At 41.3% G+C, this 21,546-nt stretch overlaps 1 protein-coding gene across 2 annotated transcripts in view; it reads right to left on the bottom strand.

Moving 5' to 3' along the window:
• Positions 1–21,546, bottom strand: part of col28a1a (collagen, type XXVIII, alpha 1a) — a 33,604-nt gene that overhangs the window by 2,051 nt on the left and 10,007 nt on the right. Inside the window, exons 10-33 of one of the 2 annotated variants that reach the window (XM_023424909.2) lie at positions 19,602–19,655; positions 19,429–19,497; positions 19,247–19,315; positions 18,719–18,787; positions 18,443–18,511; positions 18,267–18,335; positions 18,102–18,170; positions 16,650–16,718; positions 16,488–16,559; positions 14,448–14,516; positions 13,975–14,046; positions 11,290–11,358; positions 9,327–9,395; positions 8,632–8,700; positions 8,461–8,529; positions 7,396–7,464; positions 7,207–7,275; positions 6,712–6,780; positions 6,516–6,596; positions 5,384–5,419; positions 5,262–5,298; positions 4,032–4,586; positions 3,028–3,167; positions 500–776 (exon numbers count right to left, since the gene is read on the bottom strand). In XM_023424909.2, the coding sequence (XP_023280677.1) occupies positions 500–776; positions 3,028–3,167; positions 4,032–4,586; positions 5,262–5,298; positions 5,384–5,419; positions 6,516–6,596; positions 6,712–6,780; positions 7,207–7,275; positions 7,396–7,464; positions 8,461–8,529; positions 8,632–8,700; positions 9,327–9,395; positions 11,290–11,358; positions 13,975–14,046; positions 14,448–14,516; positions 16,488–16,559; positions 16,650–16,718; positions 18,102–18,170; positions 18,267–18,335; positions 18,443–18,511; positions 18,719–18,787; positions 19,247–19,315; positions 19,429–19,497; positions 19,602–19,655 (2,359 nt within the window). Of the gene's footprint in view, positions 1–499; positions 777–3,027; positions 3,168–4,031; positions 4,587–5,261; positions 5,299–5,383; positions 5,420–6,515; positions 6,597–6,711; positions 6,781–7,206; positions 7,465–8,460; positions 8,530–8,631; positions 8,701–9,326; positions 9,396–11,289; positions 11,359–13,974; positions 14,047–14,447; positions 14,517–16,487; positions 16,560–16,649; positions 16,719–18,101; positions 18,171–18,266; positions 18,336–18,442; positions 18,512–18,718; positions 18,788–19,246; positions 19,316–19,428; positions 19,498–19,601; positions 19,656–21,546 lie in introns of both variants that reach the window. The other variant, XM_087178947.1, reaches the window with a different exon arrangement.

Raw genomic sequence — 21,546 nt, 5'->3', positions numbered from 1 at the left:
CCCACCAAGGCCACTGTCAAACATCATACACCGGACTTGAGAGGAAAAACATCAAATTCATAGTAAATGATCCAGATCTGCCCCATAATTGAAGGGGTTCCTCCCTGGCCAATGCTCCTTCCCTCCACCAAGGTAAGTGCAAATCGGTTCAGTAATCTTTGCATAATCCTGCTGACAAATAAGCAAACATGGGTGAAAACAGAATCACCTGGTCAGAGGAAATGAATAAAGAGAAGAAAGGGCACGCCCAATTGAGGAACAACTTCATCCTCATATTATAATAATCTCTCTCTTCCTGCCTGACAAAAGGAAATTACTTGTGAAACGGAGGTGTCAAGATTTCCTAACCAAAACAAACACAAAATGTGATAAGCAGACTTATGTTGCCTTGCGCAACTCCAGGTTTCCTGTAATGTGGCTGTAGTACAGGAAGGCCACACACTTACCAGGAAGATCAAAGAGATCATATGTAGTATCATCAGTTGATCTGCTTGTTTACCTGGCACTGACGAGTCTGTCAGGGGTGGAGGAGGAGGGCTGACAGGAGCCTGAGTGCTCTTTGCCTCGTGCAGCCAGTCAGTTGGAGTCTGAGGGCCCACTAGGGAGGTCACCCCATGGCCCTGCTTCCCTCTGCCACTGGGGGAGGCAAATGTGACATCTGGGAGACTGTTCCAGGGCTCCACCAACAGTTTAGTATCAACCAGGTTCTCCTCAGGCCACCCTGACTCCAGGGGCTGTACAGTTGGTACCTCCACTGTCTGTACTGTGAGTTCATGCTGGGAAGCAGAGGATGAGCTCAAATCAGACACATTATATCTTTATATTCTTGAATCTTAGCAGAGACATAACCAGGTGAACGTTGTGTCAGATTTCTGCAGCAATCTGTCCAGACTACCTCAATTGGGAATATTCATGGTCCCCAGAGGATGATTTTGTGGTCCCTGTTTTCTTTTTTCTAGTGTCATCCAGCCAAATCCCCCTTGATAGTATCTCAACAGATAATGGACTTGATTTGTAGAATATTTGCTGTGGGCTCATGGTGCCCATAGGATGAACCCTAAGGTTTTCAGTGACACGAGATCTCCTCTTGTACGGATAATATGATCACATTTTATCAACTCTTCAGACTGTCAAGTATCCATCATATAGTGTTGGATATCTGTGGGCTGAGGCCCACTGGTGGGCCCCAAACGTATTACAAATCATTTGCAAAACAGTACAGTTTTGGTGAAGAGATGTAATTATTAAAAAAAAAAAAATAGAAATCATTTTTAGATGTTTTAAAACATAATCTTTACATTAAAATGTTGAAAAACTCTGTTATTGGTTTTTTCTTTTTTTTTCACTGTGATAAGACAATGATAGCAACTTTTATGTTGTCACTGGTAGACCACATCATATACTTGTTTACTATCTCAGTCTGATTGCACACTAAGAGATTACATCCATGGTAAATCTGCAGAATCTAAACGGTTAGCTGGTCAGCAACAGAAATTTAAAAGGAGTTAAAAAGAGTCAGAGACAGAGGGTGAATCAACAAGTGATCTGTCCCCCGTCAATCAAAAAGAAAAATGGATCTTCTCCTGTCAGTTCAGTCCTGAATGTTCGATTGTTATCCTCAAAATAAACAGTGCTCTGAGAACGTATTTGGCCTCTGTATTGTTACGTGGTCGGATGTGGGCCATGAGATTTTCAAGTGGAACGTGAGCTGTTTGTCATGTTCACAATGTTAGCTTATGTTAGCATGCTAACATTTACTAATTAGCACTTAACTCAAATTGCAGCTGAGGCTGTAGTGTTTAGTATTTAGTAATTTAACTAATAAAAGATAAAAAACTGATTAATTGATGATGGTGCGAGAAGAAAAGGGAAAAACAGAGTTATTATATTTCACCCAAAACTTCATGGCAATCCATTCAGTCATTGCAGAGACACTCAAAACTAAAAATGTCAACCTCAGGAGTGCAGCAGAGGAAAAGTCAGGGCATCACTAAAGTCAGTAGGGTTGATCCTCTGAGGGCCATGAACGTATGTTGTCAGTTGTTGAGATATTTCAGTATGGACCAACAAACTGACCAACACCCATGTCACTAGAAAGACAGTAAACACCATTTTTAATAGATATTTCATACAAAAATGTAATGTTTTTAAATGTCTTAATGAAAACTCACACAGGCAACGTTCATGTATAAGATAACCCTGCGATAAAGTCACATAGAGCTGTTGGCCTGTGAGTGGCAGCAGCAAGGAAGAACACCTGCCCAGTGCTGGGGCTACATGGTTCGCCTCCATCAGTGATGCAAGCCTGGTCTAGCACCCCTAAGAGTCTATGACTAAATAATGAGTCCCCATGCCATTGAGTAGAGATGAAACAGTTACTGGTTTCACACTAAATCATGGTAAAAATACCAGACGATTAATAATGCCGTTTAAATTTTACTATCACTATAACAGTGGTTAATTTCTGTGGTTAATTTTAAATCACGTTAGGTACTGTACAGCATCAGCCAGCAACAGTCTCCTATGCTTGGCAAGCAATGTGCATTCTAATACCTTTTCACACCCTTTTTTAAACAAGGGTAAAGGACACACAACAAGCGATGTCATCACTTGCAATTAAGGAGCTCACACACAGACGCAGGGAGAAACAGTGAGCTGCTAGCCGCTGTGCAAACTGGTAAAACATGTCCATCGTGTCTCAAAGCCAGGTTGATGCTCCTGTCAATGTGAGGCGCTTTGTTCTGTGATTGTGTGTTTTTGAAACTTATTTCAGGGCTGCAGTTCACTCTTTCGTCCCTTAGCAGTATATCTGTGGTGTTTCATGTGCACCATGCTGGACAGGTGACAATAGGTGGTAATACATTTTCTATTCCCTTGTTCACACAGTGGGCATGCAGCAGGTAAACTCAGTATTGCTTACTGTCCTCATCTCTAGAGTTGAGTATTTTAAATGCAAGGTTAAATGTTCACCATATTTTCTAGTATCGAATCTATCACTGTTTCCATATGAGATAAAAGGAGAGTTACTTGTATGTTCTCTTCCTCTGGGAACTCTTTGTCTTCTGGAACCTCTGGGTGGATTTCCACAGATGGAAAGACTGAATGTGGTTGAAAGGCCATCGTGTCATCCTGTTCACATATCCGACTCAGGATTTGGCTTTCCAGGGCTGCCCCAAAACAAAGACATGACAACATTATATAAATTATGGTTAGAGATTGTACTCATCACATAGGATGACAGAGGTAAGAGTTATAACAAGTGAATAAATGAATAATCAATGTTTGAAGAACCTTCTCACTTTGAGGCGGCAGCGATAACCACTCTAACATGTGAATAAGTTGTTGGAGTTGTTCCATCATTTTTGACGAAGCAGTTTCCTTAAACACATCCCAGTTTTCTGTGCTGGACCAGTGGAGGTATGAGCGCGACTGACTGAGAATTCTCAACTCAGCCAGGTTTTTTTAGCAAAAAAAGTAGATGATGGGTGGAGGAGGGAATTTGAAATGCTTCATGAACAGAGGCAGCACCAGCACCAGCACCTACCACTGCAGGTTTTGACCAGGAAAATCTCCAGTCACCCGAGACTCACAGTAAACAAGGTCTTAATATTCTGCTCATGACTGGGTTGATGGTGAGATAAATAACATTTACTCATAAAGTTTCATTCCTTATAATTAGTTTAGTATAATTAGTAGTAAAGCCGTATTATAAATAGCCAAATCATATTCTCTCCCATCATTGCCCAACTCATTACACAGTTCATTTGTTCAGCTAGTAATTAACTCTGTTCTTTTTCTCCAGTTTTTATCTTGATGATCAGACATTACATTTAAACCTGTATTAGCAGTTAGTAGTTAATATATTCTTTATTTAGACTCAGTCAGGGGTAGAGAAGTCACAGCTTCTGATATCGGGCTGATTGGAGTCATATTAATAAATAAATAAAAAGGTAAGGTAGATAAATGTATCAACATGCCAGTGTCGCTAATGATGATGGTGATGATGATGATGATGATGTGTGCTTGCTTACTGGGGAGTGTCCTGAAGTCATCTATAAGGTAGACGTGCTCTTCATCGGGATCAGAGGCGATAGCGTTCATCTCAGCCTGGAACTCTTCGGACAGAGGGTCGGTCCTGTTCACCACTCCGATAACAAACATCTCGATCCCCTCTGCATGGGCCTGTGTGGCTGTTTCTTCAAACTGCATGACATCACGTGGGTCGGCCTGCCCATCGGTCAACACCACCGCCACTTTCCTCACACCAGGGCGTGAGGCCTGGAACAGCTGGTTTGCTCTGTGGATGGCGCTGCCAGTGAAGGTGCCCTCACCTAGGTAGGGCATCTTCCTGACAGCGGCCTTGACATCTTCCTGGCTGTATTGCTGCTGCAGACTGACCACCACCATGTCCACGTGGCTGTAGAGGACCACGCCGATCCGGCTAGCCTCTCGGCTCACAGAGACCCGGTCAATGAGAGCATTCACAAAATCCTTCACCAGCTCAAAGTTTTCCGGTCCCACGCTTTCAGAGCTGTCGATCACAAACACCAGCTCTAGAGGGCTCTCTCTGCACTTCAGACCACAGCCTAGACAACAAATGTAACACTTACATTACAACTGTGACAAAAGTGCGGGAGCAGATACAAAAACATGACAAACAAAGCTGTAGCTGTGTCCCACTTCTCTCATCCTTCAGAGGCTGCATTGAAGATCGATTGTGTTACAGCAGCGCGACTAGACCCATTTCAAAGGCTCCTTCTACTGCAGCAGAGACATGTGGCCTTCTTTTCCTGGGTAACAGGTGAATCATTCATGGTGCAAAGTTTCCCAAGATTCATTGCATGCTAGTAATGAAAGCAAACAATACTGACATAGAGCCCACAGATTACACTCTTACGTAATGTAATCTCAGTTCTCAGTTTTTGGGAAAAAAAGTTACATGTTGTCATGGTTGCTAGGCAACAACTGGCAACGCAAAGCGAAAATCCTCCAGGCACATTTAGATTGAGCCTTTGCGGTCTGCGATGGCATCCTCCAAAGGATGCGGCCTCTGAATTGGGACACAGCTTGTGTCTCCATGCAGCTAATTTTACCTAATGCCTTGTTCAGACCCAACCGCTTTCGTCTTGACTCAACTTTACAGCATGTTTCAAAGCATATTTTTCTTGTTTTTGTTTCTAATATTTTGTCCAGTTAATTTACATTTATTACATTTGATTACCAATGATTGCTGCAAAACTTGACAAAAATACGTGATTTACCACAGATTTCCCTTATGATTCTGATGACCTCTTCTCTCTGTGGAAGATGAAAAAATTAGGTATTAACATTTAATGTTAAAACATACAACTCATGTGTCATTTGTGTCAGTCACTTTACTCACTGTCAGTCCTGGTTCACCCTTTTCTCCAGGTCTTCCCTGTAATTAAACTCACATTAGGAGGTAGAGTGATAACATTGTCTAACATTGTCTAAGGATGATTTCGTGAGGACAAGTACATGGTGATGCTCTGGTCACTATCAACTACATTTTATCCTGATGTTTTCCACTGAATACTGGAGAGTGTGTTAGCATTGTATGATCAGACACAAAAAATCTAAAAATATGATTACATGTTCTCTGACAGTTAAAATTTAAAAATAAAAAACTGCAGAAAACAGCACCACTCTTTCTAGGTTTTATGTGTCTTATCAAATAAAAGGTAACTGAGCTCTCATGTACACAACGATATGATGCCAAAGTTAAAGGTCTGTGTAGTCTAAAGGTAGATGTCCATATGTTCTTTGATAATAAAGCAGGTCTAGATTCTGTATTAATACTGGGAAAGAATCAAAGTAGCTGATGGTTCTTAAAACTACAAATCTTCTTATGGATCAACATTTCAACAATTTAAACCTGTAGGCTACATGGCTTGATCGGTTGTGTGATTCAGACAATACACTGCCTATATTAGTGCCATGTTGTATGTATAGCGCAATATTACACACCTGCAGTCACCTGCTGTTCCACTGTTCATCTACACCTGTAATGTATGCTTACAGGTGGGGTGATTATTTATTCCTATACTGCTGTCAGCCAGTGTTGGGAAATATACAGTAACAATATAAACATTTCTCTTACATATAACCCTGAGATCGGTTTCGCAGGGTTATATTATATATATATATTATTATATATTCGCAATTTTGAAAAAACAAATCAATTAAATATAAAATAAATAAACCCACGATCGTACATGAATCCAGCTTTTTTTTTTGGTTGCAGAAGACATAAAATCATTAGTGTCAAAAGGTCAAAACACTATATATTAATAAGCTATAATAAGCTCAATGAACATCTCTCCTCCCATGTTTAAACGCCACCACAACACCTGATCAGCTGAACCTTTGGAGCTTTCCTGCATATTGACTGAGATAGGATTCTAAAAGTAGGACAGAATTTATTTATATTGGTTTTCTCTTGTTTTGTTTAGGAGATTGTTGCAAAACCAAGAAGATGGGACATGCTGCATTACCATTGGTCCAGTAGATCCAGGTTCTCCATAGTCTCCCTTGTCTCCTTTTTTTCCCCGGTCTCCAGGAATGCCTCTGTTACCCTGAGTGTGTGTGAAATCACTCTTTATTACAGCAGATCTTAGACACTGATAATCTAATGCCAAATTGTGGCAGGCCATGCTACCACTGGCATATGAAGTAGCTGTATTGAAGTACCTTCTCTCCTGGAAGCCCATCCCCTGGTGCTCCCCGAGGGCCAACTGGACCCTGAAACCCAGGCTCTCCCTAAGAATAAAGACTGATGAATTGGTGAGAGCGACAAGGGTATCATCAGCATACAGTGCATTTACCATGATGCGGCTTCTGATGCACCTTCTTACCATAAGGGTTTGTCATTCAGCCATTCACACACACACACTCACACAATGGCGACTGAGCTGCCATGCAAAGCTCTGGCACATGGCAACTTAGCAGTCAGTGTCTTGTCCAAAGATTCCTTTACATGTGGACAGGAGCCGGGGATCAAACCACCGACCTTCTGATTAGAGGACTACCTGCTCCACCTTCTGAGCCACAGCCTCAATAATCGATGAATGAAACATCATCATTGCCCATCCTCGCTGAACAACTTAACAGAGCTGGAATAAATGTGTGATCCCATTGTCTTGACTTTCAGTATACTAGCGTTGTCAAGTGTTTTCTCTTGCCTACCTTTGGTCCCTGGATGCCCTCTCCTGGAGGTCCTGGGAGGCCTCGTGGACCAGGCTGCCCTGTAGAGCCCTGGGAATACAATACATTATGGCAATTGTCCAGATGTAAGGCTAATGTCATTATGATATGAAGAGGAAATGGTTTATAAAGACAACAGAAACTGTTAATACTGTATGTACACTCACTGACCTTTGGTCCATAAAGTCCGATTCCAGGAGGACCCGATGGGCCCGGGACCCCTGGTAAGCCTCTGTCACCCTGACACACAAAATAAACACAATAAACTTGGACTAAAATTTCTTTCTGCTAGTTATCCATCGTATGCAGCCCAACCAGATTTTTAGTTCCATTTCTGCTCCTGTGAAGTCAGGTCACGGTTTTACCAGTTGATATAGTCCAATGTAAACAAATCCACAATTTATGAGGAGGTCATTTCTGCTTTGTTGGGTGTGGGAACTGATGTCCAGCAGTTAAAACTCATGCTGTGAATCAGCTTTAGGGTTACATTATGCTGTGACCTGGGTCTCCACCCTTTTTCCCTCTGAGAGCTCCTCATGTCTTATATTACTGATTACATTTATTCACACATTGTATCAAAACACTCAAACTGAACTCACATCAGTCATGATTCAGTCAGACCTGAACACAGACATGAAAACACCACAGTAAATAAACCTCCATAAATCTGATTAGAGATCAGAGAAAGAAGAAGCTCCTCAGTCAGTGAATGGTTCATAACAGACAGGAAGTTAAAATAGATCATTCACTACACTTCATCTTACAAAATGTAAACAAACATTGGGAAAATAAAAAAAAGTATATATCTGTTGTGTTATCAGAAGCGTTGCTACAACTGCATGTGGCCTTCAGCTGATCTGATGTAAACAAACTTATTTGACTGGCAACTGACAGATAATGATGTGGTATTGGGTGTTGGGGTGGGCGGGGGCAGATTTACTGAGTGAAGTTATGTTGCTTAAACTTTGAACTACACATCCATGGTTTGTACAGACTATATTCTCTGAACCTTTGTTGTGAGCTACTCTAAAACAGGGGGAGCCACTGGTAACTCACAAGCCACCTGTTGAAGACCCCTGTGCTGTGAATATTGCAAATAAATATTTGAAAACTGTTTAATGTTGAATGGTACTGCAGTTCCCATCAGCCTCAGCAAATGTCCCTCTGAGGCCTTGGGGAAACATCAGTACACTTACCCCCACTTCATGAATTCATGATTTAACACTTGCGCCTTACCTTAGGTCCAGGTAGTCCTTTCCCTTCAGGTCCTGTCTCTCCTTGCACTCCTGCTAAGCCAGGCAGTCCCTGATGATCAAGGACAGGTTGTTCATTCGTCATCCTTTCTTTCTTATTCATTGAATACAAGCGCAACTGTACCCTTAATGTTTGATGACTGTTCCTTCTTACCTGTGGTCCTGGGAGGCCATCTCCCTTCATCCCCGGTGGCCCAACAGGCCCAGTATTTCCTTTGATACCCTGAAAAGGAATCATGAGGACAGTAAAAACACTGTCGGGGATGAACACAGCAAGAAAAGAAATAGGGACGTGACAAATTAAAGGAAAACCAACGTAGAGTCTCAGTCAGGTGTTGTTCCACCACATGCTGCCAGCGCAGCTTCAGTGCTTCTTGGCACTGATTCTTCAGGTCTCTGAACTCTACTGGAGGATGAACCATTCTTCATAAACATATTCATCATGTTGTGTTTAAATGATGGTGGTGGAGAGTGCTGTCTAACACGCCGCTCCAACATGCCGCTCCAACATCTGATACCTGCTGTATGCTCACATTATAGAGGCCTGGTGATTCTACAAAGCAATGTCCATAAGGTTTCTCTAATTCTGATTGTTCATGTCTTTGGATAAGGAAGAAATATGTGACATCAGCATATACAGTACAGCATTGCTACATAGCTGAAGCAGGTTCCATAGTGTACAAATGTGTGATATATTGATAGGATTATTATATTGTGCTTGTGTTCAGGAGATCCTTTGTCCCCACTACCATCAGATTGTATACCTCAACACCTCAACCAAAGGAAGTATATTTATTGATACTAATGAGCTGCTGGACACCTGAATTTCCCCATCTATCTATCTGTTACCTTTGGTCCAATGATTCCTATTCCAGGTTCTCCCACTGGTCCAGCTGCTCCTATAGGCCCAGGATCTCCCTGTTATTTGGACAAGAGAACACACATACTGACCGAATAAATAAGGTTCATAATATAAGCAGTACATTTTATTTATTTATTTATATACCACATATAAAAATAATTTAAAATTTTGTTTTGTGCTGTGTATCAGGACACTGTAACAAAACAGTGGTAAACAGTTCAGTCATTGTTCTAAACCAGGGCACAGTCTATATTAACATGTAAGCAACCAGAACGACTCTGGTAATTATTTGAAAAATGAACGTCAAGCGTCTTTGGCTTAGTTTGTCCATTATTCCATTATATCTGGACACCTGCTCCTGCTTACATAGCCTTTATGCGGGGTCCCCCAAGGCTCTGCCCTTGACCCCATTCTTTTTACCATCTACATGCTGTCCTTAGGTAAAATCATTCAGAAATGTAACATCTCTTACCACTGTTACGCTGATGACACTCTATCTTGAGTGAGTGCCTTGAGGATATAAAAGTCTGGAGGGCTCTAAACCAACTTCAGCTGAACCAGGAAAATTCTGAGTATGTTCTTCTTGGCCCCCAGGACTCCATTGTCTCGATCACCAGTAACCTCAGCCATCTTTCCACCTACATTAGGCCCTACACCAAAAACCATGGCATAATCTTTGACTCTGCCTTCAAGTTCTTCCTCTCATTTACTGACTTAGAAAGAGTCATCCGGGGCGTCGTGTGGCGTAGCGGTCTGGGCGGGCGCCTCATGTGTAGAGGCTACAGTCCTCGCTGCAGTCGGCCCCGGTTCAAGTCCCGCATCGGACGGCCTTTACTGCATGTCATTCCCCCTCTCTCTGCCTCCCCATTTCCTGTCTCTCTACTGTGCTATCATAAAAAAGCCCAAAAAATCTACTAAGAGTCATCCATGCTCTTATATCCTTCTGGCTTGACCACTGTAACTGCCTGTACTCTTGAATCAGTCAGTTGTCCTTGTCTCGCCTGCAACTAGTCCAGAACGCTGTGCCCCGGCTTTTGACTGGTTCTACGGGGACAAATCACATTACTCCTATTTTGGCCTCTCTCCGTTGGCCTCACTGTCCCTCGCACTAACCTCAAACATAGAGTGGCCCCCAGACTGTGGAATATCCTGCCCATATCTATCAGATCTGCTACATCCATCGACTCCTTCAAATCCAAGCTCAAAACATTTTTATACTCAGTAGTGTTCGAGCCAAGATCAGTTGTCTCCCTCATTTCAGTCTGCTTGCTTGTTTTTGTCATGCTGTTTTTATTGTCTGATGTTTTTGTTTCTCTGTGTTGTTTGTGTTATCTAAGTGTTCCAAGTGTACAGCGCTTTGGTCAGCTGTTTGCTGTTTTTCACTGTGTGCTGATTTGATTTGATTTGATTTGATTTGATTTGATTTGATTTGATTTGATTTGATTTGATTTGATTTGAAGTGACCCCTTGTGGTCTGCTAGTAAATTTGATAAAATATCATGTTTTAAATACTAAATGACTGTCTGTCAGTGACCACAAAGCCTGGTCACGAGTCACAAACAAGAGAGATGACACAAATGAATTTGCAACAGCCATCTGTTTGTGGTTAAGGCTGCATTGTCCGCATCTTGAATAATGAAAAATGTCATGACTGTGCAGGTGCACCATGCATGTTTAACTTTGTACATAAAGGAAAAGGAAAGGAAAAAGTTTTAGGTCTTATTTTCAGTAGTTATGGTCGTCATTCATTTTCTCACAAACTCGATGCTCAATAGGAGTCAGAGCAGGAACATTACCTTCCTGTGGTTAATCTGTAATTGCATAGAGAAACCGTGTGCACACAATGAGGTCAAGGTCAAACAGAGAGGGAGTCTGTAATATCCACCACATTCATGTTTGCCTTTTACTGGTGAACAAAAACATGTGTGTGTGTTACCAGGATGTCATTACCTTTGGTCCTGGTAAACCTCGTCCAGCAGGTCCAGGTAATCCCACCAATCCTAGGCTGCCAGGTTCTCCCTGAACACAATAGTCAAACATTAAGCTGCCAGCAGATAAAACCGTCCTGTCAAGATTCCACAACAGCTTCTTCAGCAATATTTTGCATTAAAGCTTCTAATAAGTTATTTTCTCCATTGTTCTGAAGCTATCATGTCTAAAATGCATTGTTACAGCCCGCAGAAAAACATAACCATAGCATTTGTGATGTCACCTGCTTGTGTCTGCACATTTTCATTCTTTGGTCTTTTGCTTCTGTCATCTCAGAAGTTACTGCGCACACATACAGAAATGTAATATATGACTTATGCGTCCCTATTAGAGTTGTCACAATATTAAAATTTCAAACTTGGATACCGATACCCAGGAAAATAGCTGATACTCAATAGCATTTTCAATAGCACAGGGAGAAAAAATGACCCTAACCCTTTTTAAAAAAAAATGAAGATTAGAACAATACAAACAATAACATCAATACCACACTATTTTTAGGTTGTCTGAGGTAGTGTACAAGAAACAAAAGCGTAAGGTGTATATACAGTATGTGGCATGCAAATGTATTCAGCTACGGCCCTGTTTATTGTCTGTGCTTCTGGTGGCTTGGCACCATATTTTCGTTGCTGATCAAATAGAGTTGTAGGGTAGGCTCTGCTGTTGTTTCTGTCTAGTTGCTGGTCGACTTTTCTCAGCTTCAATCTGGGACTTTAAGAGAAATATAACACTTTTCAGACACAAATAACTGTATTATCCTGTTAAATTAACACTGTCTATTAACGTTACAGACGGGCAGGACTGATAATGTTTGCTGCCTAGCTCCCACATTAATGTTTGTTGTTTTATTATTTTATCATTAGCCATAGCCACTAGCTTAATGATAACTTAACAGACGGCTAATGTGGCAATCGGCTAATTGCTAATAGTTAAATGGCTAACATTAAATAGTGCTTTTTTTTTTTCATTTTCAACTAAAACAGGTTGCGAAAGTCTTGCCATGTTAATTTAATTTTATGCTGTTGACACCAGCTCAGTGTTGTTAGCGCCAGCTAGCATTCAATGTGTTGAGCTGCTAGTGAGGGGAGGGGCTGTGTGCCCGCCGGTCTGCAGTGCTGCTGTATGAAGCTGTGTGTCAACTGGAGGAGGCGAAAACGGCACTGTTGTTATCGATACTGTTGCAAATAAGCACCTAATCCGATACTAATTTTTAGTATAGATTAATATTGATTTTTTTTGACAACCTTATTCCCTTTATAGTGATGTTGCCATACATACTTGTATCATTATTACATATCCTCTGGATATATAAATGCACTGCTCAAAAAAATGAAGGGAACACTTAATCATCACAGTATAACACCAAGTCAGTTAAAGGTCAGGTATATCAATCTGTCCATTTAGGACGCACAAGTGATCGTGAATCAATTTCACCTGCTTTGGTGCAAATTAAAGTGACAACAGGTGTCTGACTGATCCAATAAAAATATAGCAGATTTCAGATTTCACTCATAGAAACCAAATCCTGCAAGGTTGGATGGTGTGGCTGAGAGCGGTGACTGGCTCAGTTTGTGAATACAGGCTGTGTGCATTTCTCTGTGGACTGAGGCTTTGATACTTTCACAGTATTAATATAGAAGCTAGACCTGCTTTATAATCAAAAAACACATGGACATCTACCTTTATACTATATGGATCGTATGGATCAAAATGACTACATGTGATGTGAAAGGGGTTGCTCTTAGTGATCGACCCACAGACAATTATCATGAGCATTGTTTTGGTTTTACGACCCACAGCTCTGCCGTTTATAAGACTGCTACAGTGTTACCCCTGGCTACAGACTGCAGGTGAAAATGTTAAACTGGTGTAGCTTCAACTTGACTGTGGACTTCAAAAGTGGAAGTTTCCAGCTGTCGTGTGGGACTACTACAGAGCCCCCAAAGCCCTGAAAGGTGATATTTTTTATCTGTTATATGCGTAGCGGTAAGTAGTGGAAACAAATATCTGTATAGTAACGGCATTAGAGGCCTATACCTTGGAGACCAGAGGTATAAGTTGCGTTTAAAGTGTTAAAGAGTTTGTTGATTTCTCAGCTTACGATACACCCAGTAACTCACACACCAAAAGGTTTTGAATGATGAATCAATGTGCCAGAGGTAATTGGGTCCCTTTGTGAAGTACTGTTTCCTGTGAAGTCTGTATATTGGAACCTCAGGATCCAGCACAGCTAACTTTTTCTTTTTTCACTTTAAGGCCATTTACATCCATCTATCCCCATGCGTCTTCCCCGGACCCTGTGATTGTTCCTGGATGAAGTCAATGACAACCTAAATCTGTGTAGTCCTTCTGTTGGCTGAGCCTCTATGACATTCCAAGATTAAAATAAAACTTGATTAGCTGAGCTCTCTCCATTATGGAGGCTGTGTGCATCTGAAGTTGTAATAGACACATATACATTTATAGTAAATTAACTTGTGATGACATGATAATCATTTCTGATAATAACTGTGGATCTGATCTTTAACCTCTGTGACTGTAACAGCTATCTGAACCTGACCTTAGCTGAGTCCCTGAGATGCTGGATGTCCCACCTACAGCAAGCAGACATGTGAACCTGACGTGAGTAACCTGTATTTAACAGACCTTAGCTCCAGCAGGTCCAACGGGGCCTGGAGAGCCTGACAGTCCCCTTGGCCCACGGTCACCTCTATCTCCCTGTGGAAGAACACAGAGACACACGCGCACACACATACATACAAACACACACGCACGCACGCACACACACACACACACACACACACACACATACTGTAACAGGAAGCAAAGCTCACCTATGTCTCGGCTCTGAAAGGTAAATACAGCTAAATACCATGATTCACTTGGTTAACTTGGCCTAAGTCAATGAAGCCACTGTCAGTGCTGCTATGTAAATATGTACTTAAAGCACTTGAATTAAATGATTTACATATGTGCCTGTGTTTTTACAGCGTGCATGTACAGAAATATCGCGTGCGAGGGCGCTGAAAACAAACGTGTTCATGTTGAACATACAGCAGTAAGGAGACTGGGACTAAGACACATGGGCAGCAGCTGCACTGTGAGCGATTAAAGATTACCTTTTCTCCAGGGATACCTTTACCCAGTGCTCCCTCCTGGCCATGCAGACCTGGCAACCCCATCTCTCCCTAGATTAAACACCACATGAACCAACATCACAGCACGAAACAAAATGACATTTTCTATTGAATGGCAAGCTGGTTAGTAAGTGGTCAGAAAATTACAGTTCACGTCAGGTAAGATGAAATGATGAGAAGATAAACTGTGAGCTGATATGGCATATTTCCATGAGGTGGGAGGAAGGCTGCGTTATCAAATTCCAGCAGTCACCAATGCTATTATAGCAGTAACATGACCAGCGGATCTACACACAGCAGTGCTATGTAAATATACAGCATTGTTATGTAAATAGTGACTGATATTTGAAACTGCAGTAGAAGAACACGTCTTCCAGCTCAGTCAGGTCAGTCCCTCACACATTTTAGAATAAAACTGGTCACAACTATCACAACTTGATAAAATGTTGGTATGAGGCAATCACTCGTTAAAAGGTGGAGCATTTCATCTCTAGATCAGTGGTTCCCAACCTGTGGGCCCTGAGGAATTGCAAGAGGGCTGACTAATCATCTGGCAAACAGTACAATTTTGGTGAAAAGATGTAATTATAAAAAGATGTAATTAATAAAAATATATAAATAATGTTTTAAACAAAATGATCCTTAAAAACTTAAAATTAAAAAAAAAAAAACTCCTTTCACTGTTTTTTTGTCCTTCTTGTATTAAGACTCATTGCTGTGATATAGTGCAAATGATAGTAAGACAAGCAATCCCCATCCCCACCCCCATCAAACAAAAAAGAAAAATTGAGCTTCCCCTGCTTTTAGTTCAGTCTTGAATGTTCAATCATTATCATTACAATAAAAGTGTTGTGAGTGTCATTATTTGGCCTTCATTTTGTTACGTGGGCGTTTTTGAAATTTCCCAGTGGGCCATGAGTTGGAAAAAGTCGGGACACACTGCCGTAGATTAAACAACGCATGAAACAGCGTCACAGCATCACAGCATTAAACAAAGTGACATTTTCTTCTGAATGACAGGCTGGTTAGTAATGTAAGTGCTGTGAAAAAGAAAGTTGACTTCAGGAAAGATGAAATGATGAGAAGATAAACTTTGAGCTCATGATGGCTGTGTTTCAAATTCTGGATTTTTTGTCTAGATATCTGCGTCCTCCACCTTTAACATATAGGTGTGATGATGCAGGTAATTAAGTTATTAACATTATTTGCTCTATTCACTTACAAACATCAGTGTACGGAAATGAACAGCTGCACTCAGGCAACTTCTGTTATAAGCTCATATTGTTTATACCTCCCATTACAAACACTGAGGTCACAGAGGTAACCATCAGTTTGTTAAACATATACCTGTGATGATTATGTAATCCAGATTGATTGTGTACTTCCAGAACCAAACCTGTTTAACCTGATTCCCTGTGCTACAAATTAAAAGTGCTGGCACCTGGACAGGAAACAGAAGTGCAGTGGGAGGTGATTTTTTACAACCTACTGGTCTTTTCAGACTCCACCGGTTCATTATATATATATAAATTTTTTTTAAGTATATTTTTTGGGCTTTTTATGCCTTTATTGGACAGGACAGTGGAGATAGACAGGAAACGGGGAGGGAGAGAGAGGGGGAATGACACGCAGCGAAAGGCCGTCCAATGCGGGATTCGAACCGGGGGCCAACTGCAGCGAGGACTGTAGCCTCTACACATGGGGCCTGCTTAGACCACTACGCTGCACGACGCCCTGGTTCGTTACATTTTAAAGAAACAGAGGGTTACCTCTGTGACCCAAAGCTATGGTCATATACTGTATATTGTTAGATTATCATTATTATATTATACACATAAAGAAAACAAAATACCAGTATGTTCTGAGGTGGTCAGAGTTAAAAGACAAGTCAATAGGTGGAGCACTTCCCTGTTGCTGAAACACATAACGTCATACATAATCCTTTCATTTCTACCCATTTAAACTGGAACTGTGTGTGTTCAGTCTTTTAACTGCAAATTGAACCTTCAGTGACTGACTCACCTTAGGCCCAGCAGCTCCATCCTCACCAGGAATACCAGGTATCCCAGCAGCCCCATCGGGTCCTGGCTCCCCCTGGAAAACCACACATACATAAACTCACAACATTTATTGATTCCACTGTGTTTTTTGTGTATGTATACAAAAGGAGTTTGGTTGCCTTGCCTTTGGTCCTGGCTCACCAACACCTCTCTCTCCCTGAGGTCCAGGTTCACCAGGGAAACCCTGGTCACCCTGGAAAACAACACAAATCAGTGACTGAAAGTCACGTCTGATGACTAAAATCCAGTTAAAATAAAAAGTTAAAAATGACCAAGATCTAAAACGTGTATCATAAAAATGAGGCTTAAAACTGGATAATAGTCCATTTTGAGCTTTTGGAAACCACAACAGTGATGCACGCACAAAGGAGACATGACGCCATCAACCAGTCCTCCAACACGACCCATAGGAGTGTCTCCTGAAATGGCCCCTCACAGCCGCCGGTGTAGTGGATCTTGGTTGTCAAGAGACAGAGTCCACGTCAAGAGGAGGTTGTGGTGGTTGAATCAATATAACACAGGAGAGCGGTGTTCGATTCCCATGTGAAAGTAGCAGTTTATATGTTGTTAATATAATCCATGAGTGCTAATCATGTTGTTATTAATAATAATAAACACATAGACTGTACCGACAATGGCGTACCAACCTTCGTACTATAATAACAGTCATGGTTACAATAAGTACTTCTATAAGATGCTCTTTGTTGTCATGGTTACAAAAATAACAACATGATTAACGTTAATAACGAACGATAATATAAACAACATAAACTGCTACTTTCACATGGGAATCGAACACTGCTCTCCTGTGTCGTAGTCATCCATCCACCACAACCTCCTCCTGACCTGGACTTTGTCTCTTTATACTACGTCACCGCACTTTTCCCTTTGCTCCTGTCATCATTACTACAACCACTAGATGTTGCCTGGCAACAAAACTATGGGTCAAAGTGACCTGCTGCACAGATGACTCGTTTTTTACAGGACAGTATTGAAGCCATTGAAAGGCCACCAGGTGGAATGGACCGTTACCTTGATTAAATTGATTCAATTTGTGGAAACATTTCTGATAATGTAAGAACACAACTCAACCAAATATATAACATCAGTCTACCTGTTTTTAAACATCTTAATGCAGACACATTACATATTATAACTTTGAGTAAACTGAGAACTGAGTATTTATTCAGGCACTGACTGTAAATGCTAAAATGGAGAAGTGAATCATCAAACAGACTCAGCAAAGTTTATTTATCTAAACGTTGATTTCAGATAACATCAGCCAACAGAAAGCTTTGGTCATAACAGATCAAGTAAGGCTGTGGCAGAAAAGTGTACTGAATTGAGTATGAATGTCTTTAATGTTTATGAGTTCAGTCCTTAATTACATTATTATGATAATTATTATTTATTATTATTATTTACACAGTCTTGCTTTAAAGCAAAGTATTGTACTGTGTATTTACCATATATATTCTAATGAATGTCATAAAAATTTTGATGGCTGTTTAACATATCACTCATAATTCATATAAAAGTGACATTGTCGGTTCTCCACTGGTCCTATGCTACTAACCTTTGGTCCAACTATACCCAATCCAGGAGGTCCCCTGGGACCAGAAGGCCCAGCAGGCCCTTGGTCCCCCTAAGACAGGAAGAAAAATCAGAATTTAAGTTTATGTAGTTTCACAAATAAAGAATATAGAGTGGAAGAAAACGCTTCCATTTTCATTGTCCTTGCCTTTTCTCCTTGGATACCTGCCCCTGGAAACCCCACCAAACCCGGTAGCCCGGGGGCTCCTGTGTTTCCCTGACAGTCAGACATGTAAGAGGTCAGACAGGTCATCCTTTACAGCATCACAGTGTTGCAGTATACATGTGTCTGTAGGCAGAACCACCATAAACCATTATCCATACCTTATCACCTTTGTACCCCAATCCTGGAGATCCACGGCTGCCCTTAGGACCCTCATACCCCCTGTCACCCTGAAAGAAACACACTGGTGGTGGTAAGAGAAGAGGAAGGCCTGGAAAGATCTTCAACAACCATAATTATACCTTTACTTATAGTCACAGGACACCAGAGCAGACAGCAGTGAAGTTACATTAGTGAATTTTCTATCAAATAAAGTAAGAAATCATAATAATAAAAACCATGCTAGCTGCAGTGAAGGAGTTTGTCCTGGAACTTACCTTGGGTCCTGGGAGACCCTCACCTGGAAACCCTGGAGATCCTTGCATCCCTGGTGGCCCTGCTGGTCCCTGAACACATCAATACAGATGTAGTGAATGTTAAATAGTGAATTAAGAGAGATAACATTAGCTGTCACTGTACTGACTGAGTGTTTCATAATATAACATGAATAAAAATCCAAGGTGATTTGTTGCAGACAATAGAGCGACTGAGTTGTTTACTACCCACACTAATCCATTTTAAATATGTCTATATACAACACAACCTTTAACCCTTAAATTCACATCTGGTCCAATAATGGGATGCTGACACTGATGTCGGCTAGCAGGTATGGTGGCCCTGAGGGCTCAACCAAATGCAACTGAAGAAAACACATGGAAATAAACAAAACACAAACAACTTGCATTGTTACATTTGACAACACATGTGCTGCAAATACTGACAACACGATGGAAGTGTTTCCATGTGTTCAAATAGATCAGCTATAAGAGCAGAACCTGGAGTTTCACTTAGTTTTATGAACTCACCATTGTCCCTGGTTCACCCATACCCGTAGGTCCAGGTGGACCTGGTCTTCCGTGGTTCCCCTTGTCACCCTGAAAAATAAAGTGTAAAGATTAGCAATAGATACTGAGGAATACACAGGATATGTATTGGCCTCCCTGCAGATAGATTATTTAATCCAATACTAAACCTAACTTAAATTTACCTTGGCACCAGGGAACCCAACACCATTATCTCCTGGAGGTCCAGGTGCACCCCTTGGTCCTCGCTCACCCTTTAAAGGAATGGAAAATGAACTTACAAACATGGCCATAGTTCTAACCTGTGAACTTAATGAACCATTTAATGCATCTAAAAGTTGATTCCCAGGGTTCTTACTTTAGAGCCAGATGGCCCCTCTTGACCCTGGTCTCCAGGTCCTCCTATGGCTCCCTGACATAGGAGCAAAACAGGAAAGGGAAAGTAATTACATTTGATTCAATAAATAACATAAAATGAAGTTAATTTTAAAAAGATAAACCATTATGTTTTTTAACATTGGTATACAAATACTTAGCAGTGTTTGCCTCTAGTACAGTTAAAGCAAAGGTCAGACAGGTGATGAAGGGTTGTACTGTTTCTTTTCCTTTTTCTTTTGGAAAGGACCGTTACCTCAACGTCCCTGTAGTGGTAACTGAGAGTTTCTTCAACTGCACCACCCAAGTACACATGGTCATACTTATTGGTTATTGGTGTGCACAAAAAAGGAAACTTGGATCTGAACACTGTTGGCATTCTCAAACATCACATCATGGTCTTGCATCTTTGAGTTTATTTACCACAGATGACATGTGCTTTGACTTGGTGACATATAGAAGAGCGCTCCACCGAGCAGTTAACTCCCACAACATTAGGAAAAAGATCAAAATAAATGCAGCAGAATCATCTTTCTACTCAAAGCATTCCTCTTCCTTGTGCCCCCATTACCCACAATGCAACTCAACAAGTTTGGTCAGAGGTTCAGGTGTGTTATGCTGGTGGCAGGTTATGTGGCCTGGGATCTCTGGCCTCGGGCAGAGATGAGGAGTGAGGATTCCACACCCCTGGACTTATTTTATTTCCAGAGCCCACACCGACTCAAGTGACATCACTTGAGGACAGATGTCAGATGTCACACAGCTCCCCCTGCAGACACTAAATGCTTTACACAACTTTTTTCCTCATATGCGTTAGTATTCCCAAACACATGGAAACACACTTTGATATGTACAAGTGAACCTGGTTATTCTGACATCAAGACAAACGTTACTCTCCATTCATTCAAATCACCTGAGACAGTCTTGAAACATTGGCTGGGCATGTTTTCATTTAACTGCTGAATCATATGTGCCAGACATGTTTGACATGTACAACATTGGGAATCTGCTGGTGAGCTGTGACTGCCCTCTGCTGGAGGAGTGTGGCTTCATTGTATGAATATCTGAGTCACATGGAGCTTTGTCCTCGGGTGACAGAAATCCACAGAAATTCAACATATAATGAAAAAGCTTGTAACTTTAATATTATTTGTCAAAACTATCAGGGCTTTTGTCAGATGACCTATCTGATCTCATTACCATGCATTACCTAAATAATAAACTCTAAAAAGACATAATATTAACTGTGATACATTAGATGACTGAAGCGAGTACCATATTTCTCTAGGAAGGCTCCAGGAAATAGACTCCTCAAACCAAACCATTTCTATTCTAGTCCTGAACTCTTTAGGACTAACCCAGGCTCCTGTTCTGTATGTCCAGGTAAAACTTTGACTCGGGAAATATGAAGTCGGAAAGATGTGATTTGTTGTAAATGAGCCAAAATAAACCAGCTGTTTCTTTAAATTGATCTCAAGTCAAACTGATACCAACTATGAGGCTTGTTTGAACTGCTGACACCTGGTGGATCCTGATACTTTGATGGTGAATGCTTTGGTATAATAAAAGCGACTGAAGTGTAGGTAGATTTCATGGGAACTGGAGACAGATCACATGGACATAAAACCTAATGGCACTCAGATGGTGGCTGCTGTTGTTCTACCGATGCTGAAGGGGGCAACAAGCATTTAAGGAGAGAGGGAATGGATAACATGTGCCCAAATCCTAATCCATTGGGACAACGTCTGCCAAAAGACTACAACTAAACATTGCAAGCTTGAATTCTCTGCTTTAGAAAGGCTACATTAGGAGCGGGATAAGACCTAATCCACAACTCACATTCCACAAGTGCAGAGCAGAGGATGGACTCTGAGTGTGTGGCTCTCACTGGAGCACTGATTGTTTCAGCGTGGGCACATGGGGGGGGG

Source organism: Seriola lalandi, unplaced genomic scaffold (genome assembly GCF_002814215.2).
Source record: "Seriola lalandi dorsalis isolate HSWRI2012SDOR001 ecotype SW California unplaced genomic scaffold, Sedor1 jcf7180002054760, whole genome shotgun sequence".
Taxonomy (NCBI): domain Eukaryota; kingdom Metazoa; phylum Chordata; class Actinopteri; order Carangiformes; family Carangidae; genus Seriola; species Seriola lalandi.
The sequence above is the reverse complement of the archived record's forward strand: the minus strand, read 5'-3'. Positions and strand labels throughout refer to the sequence as shown.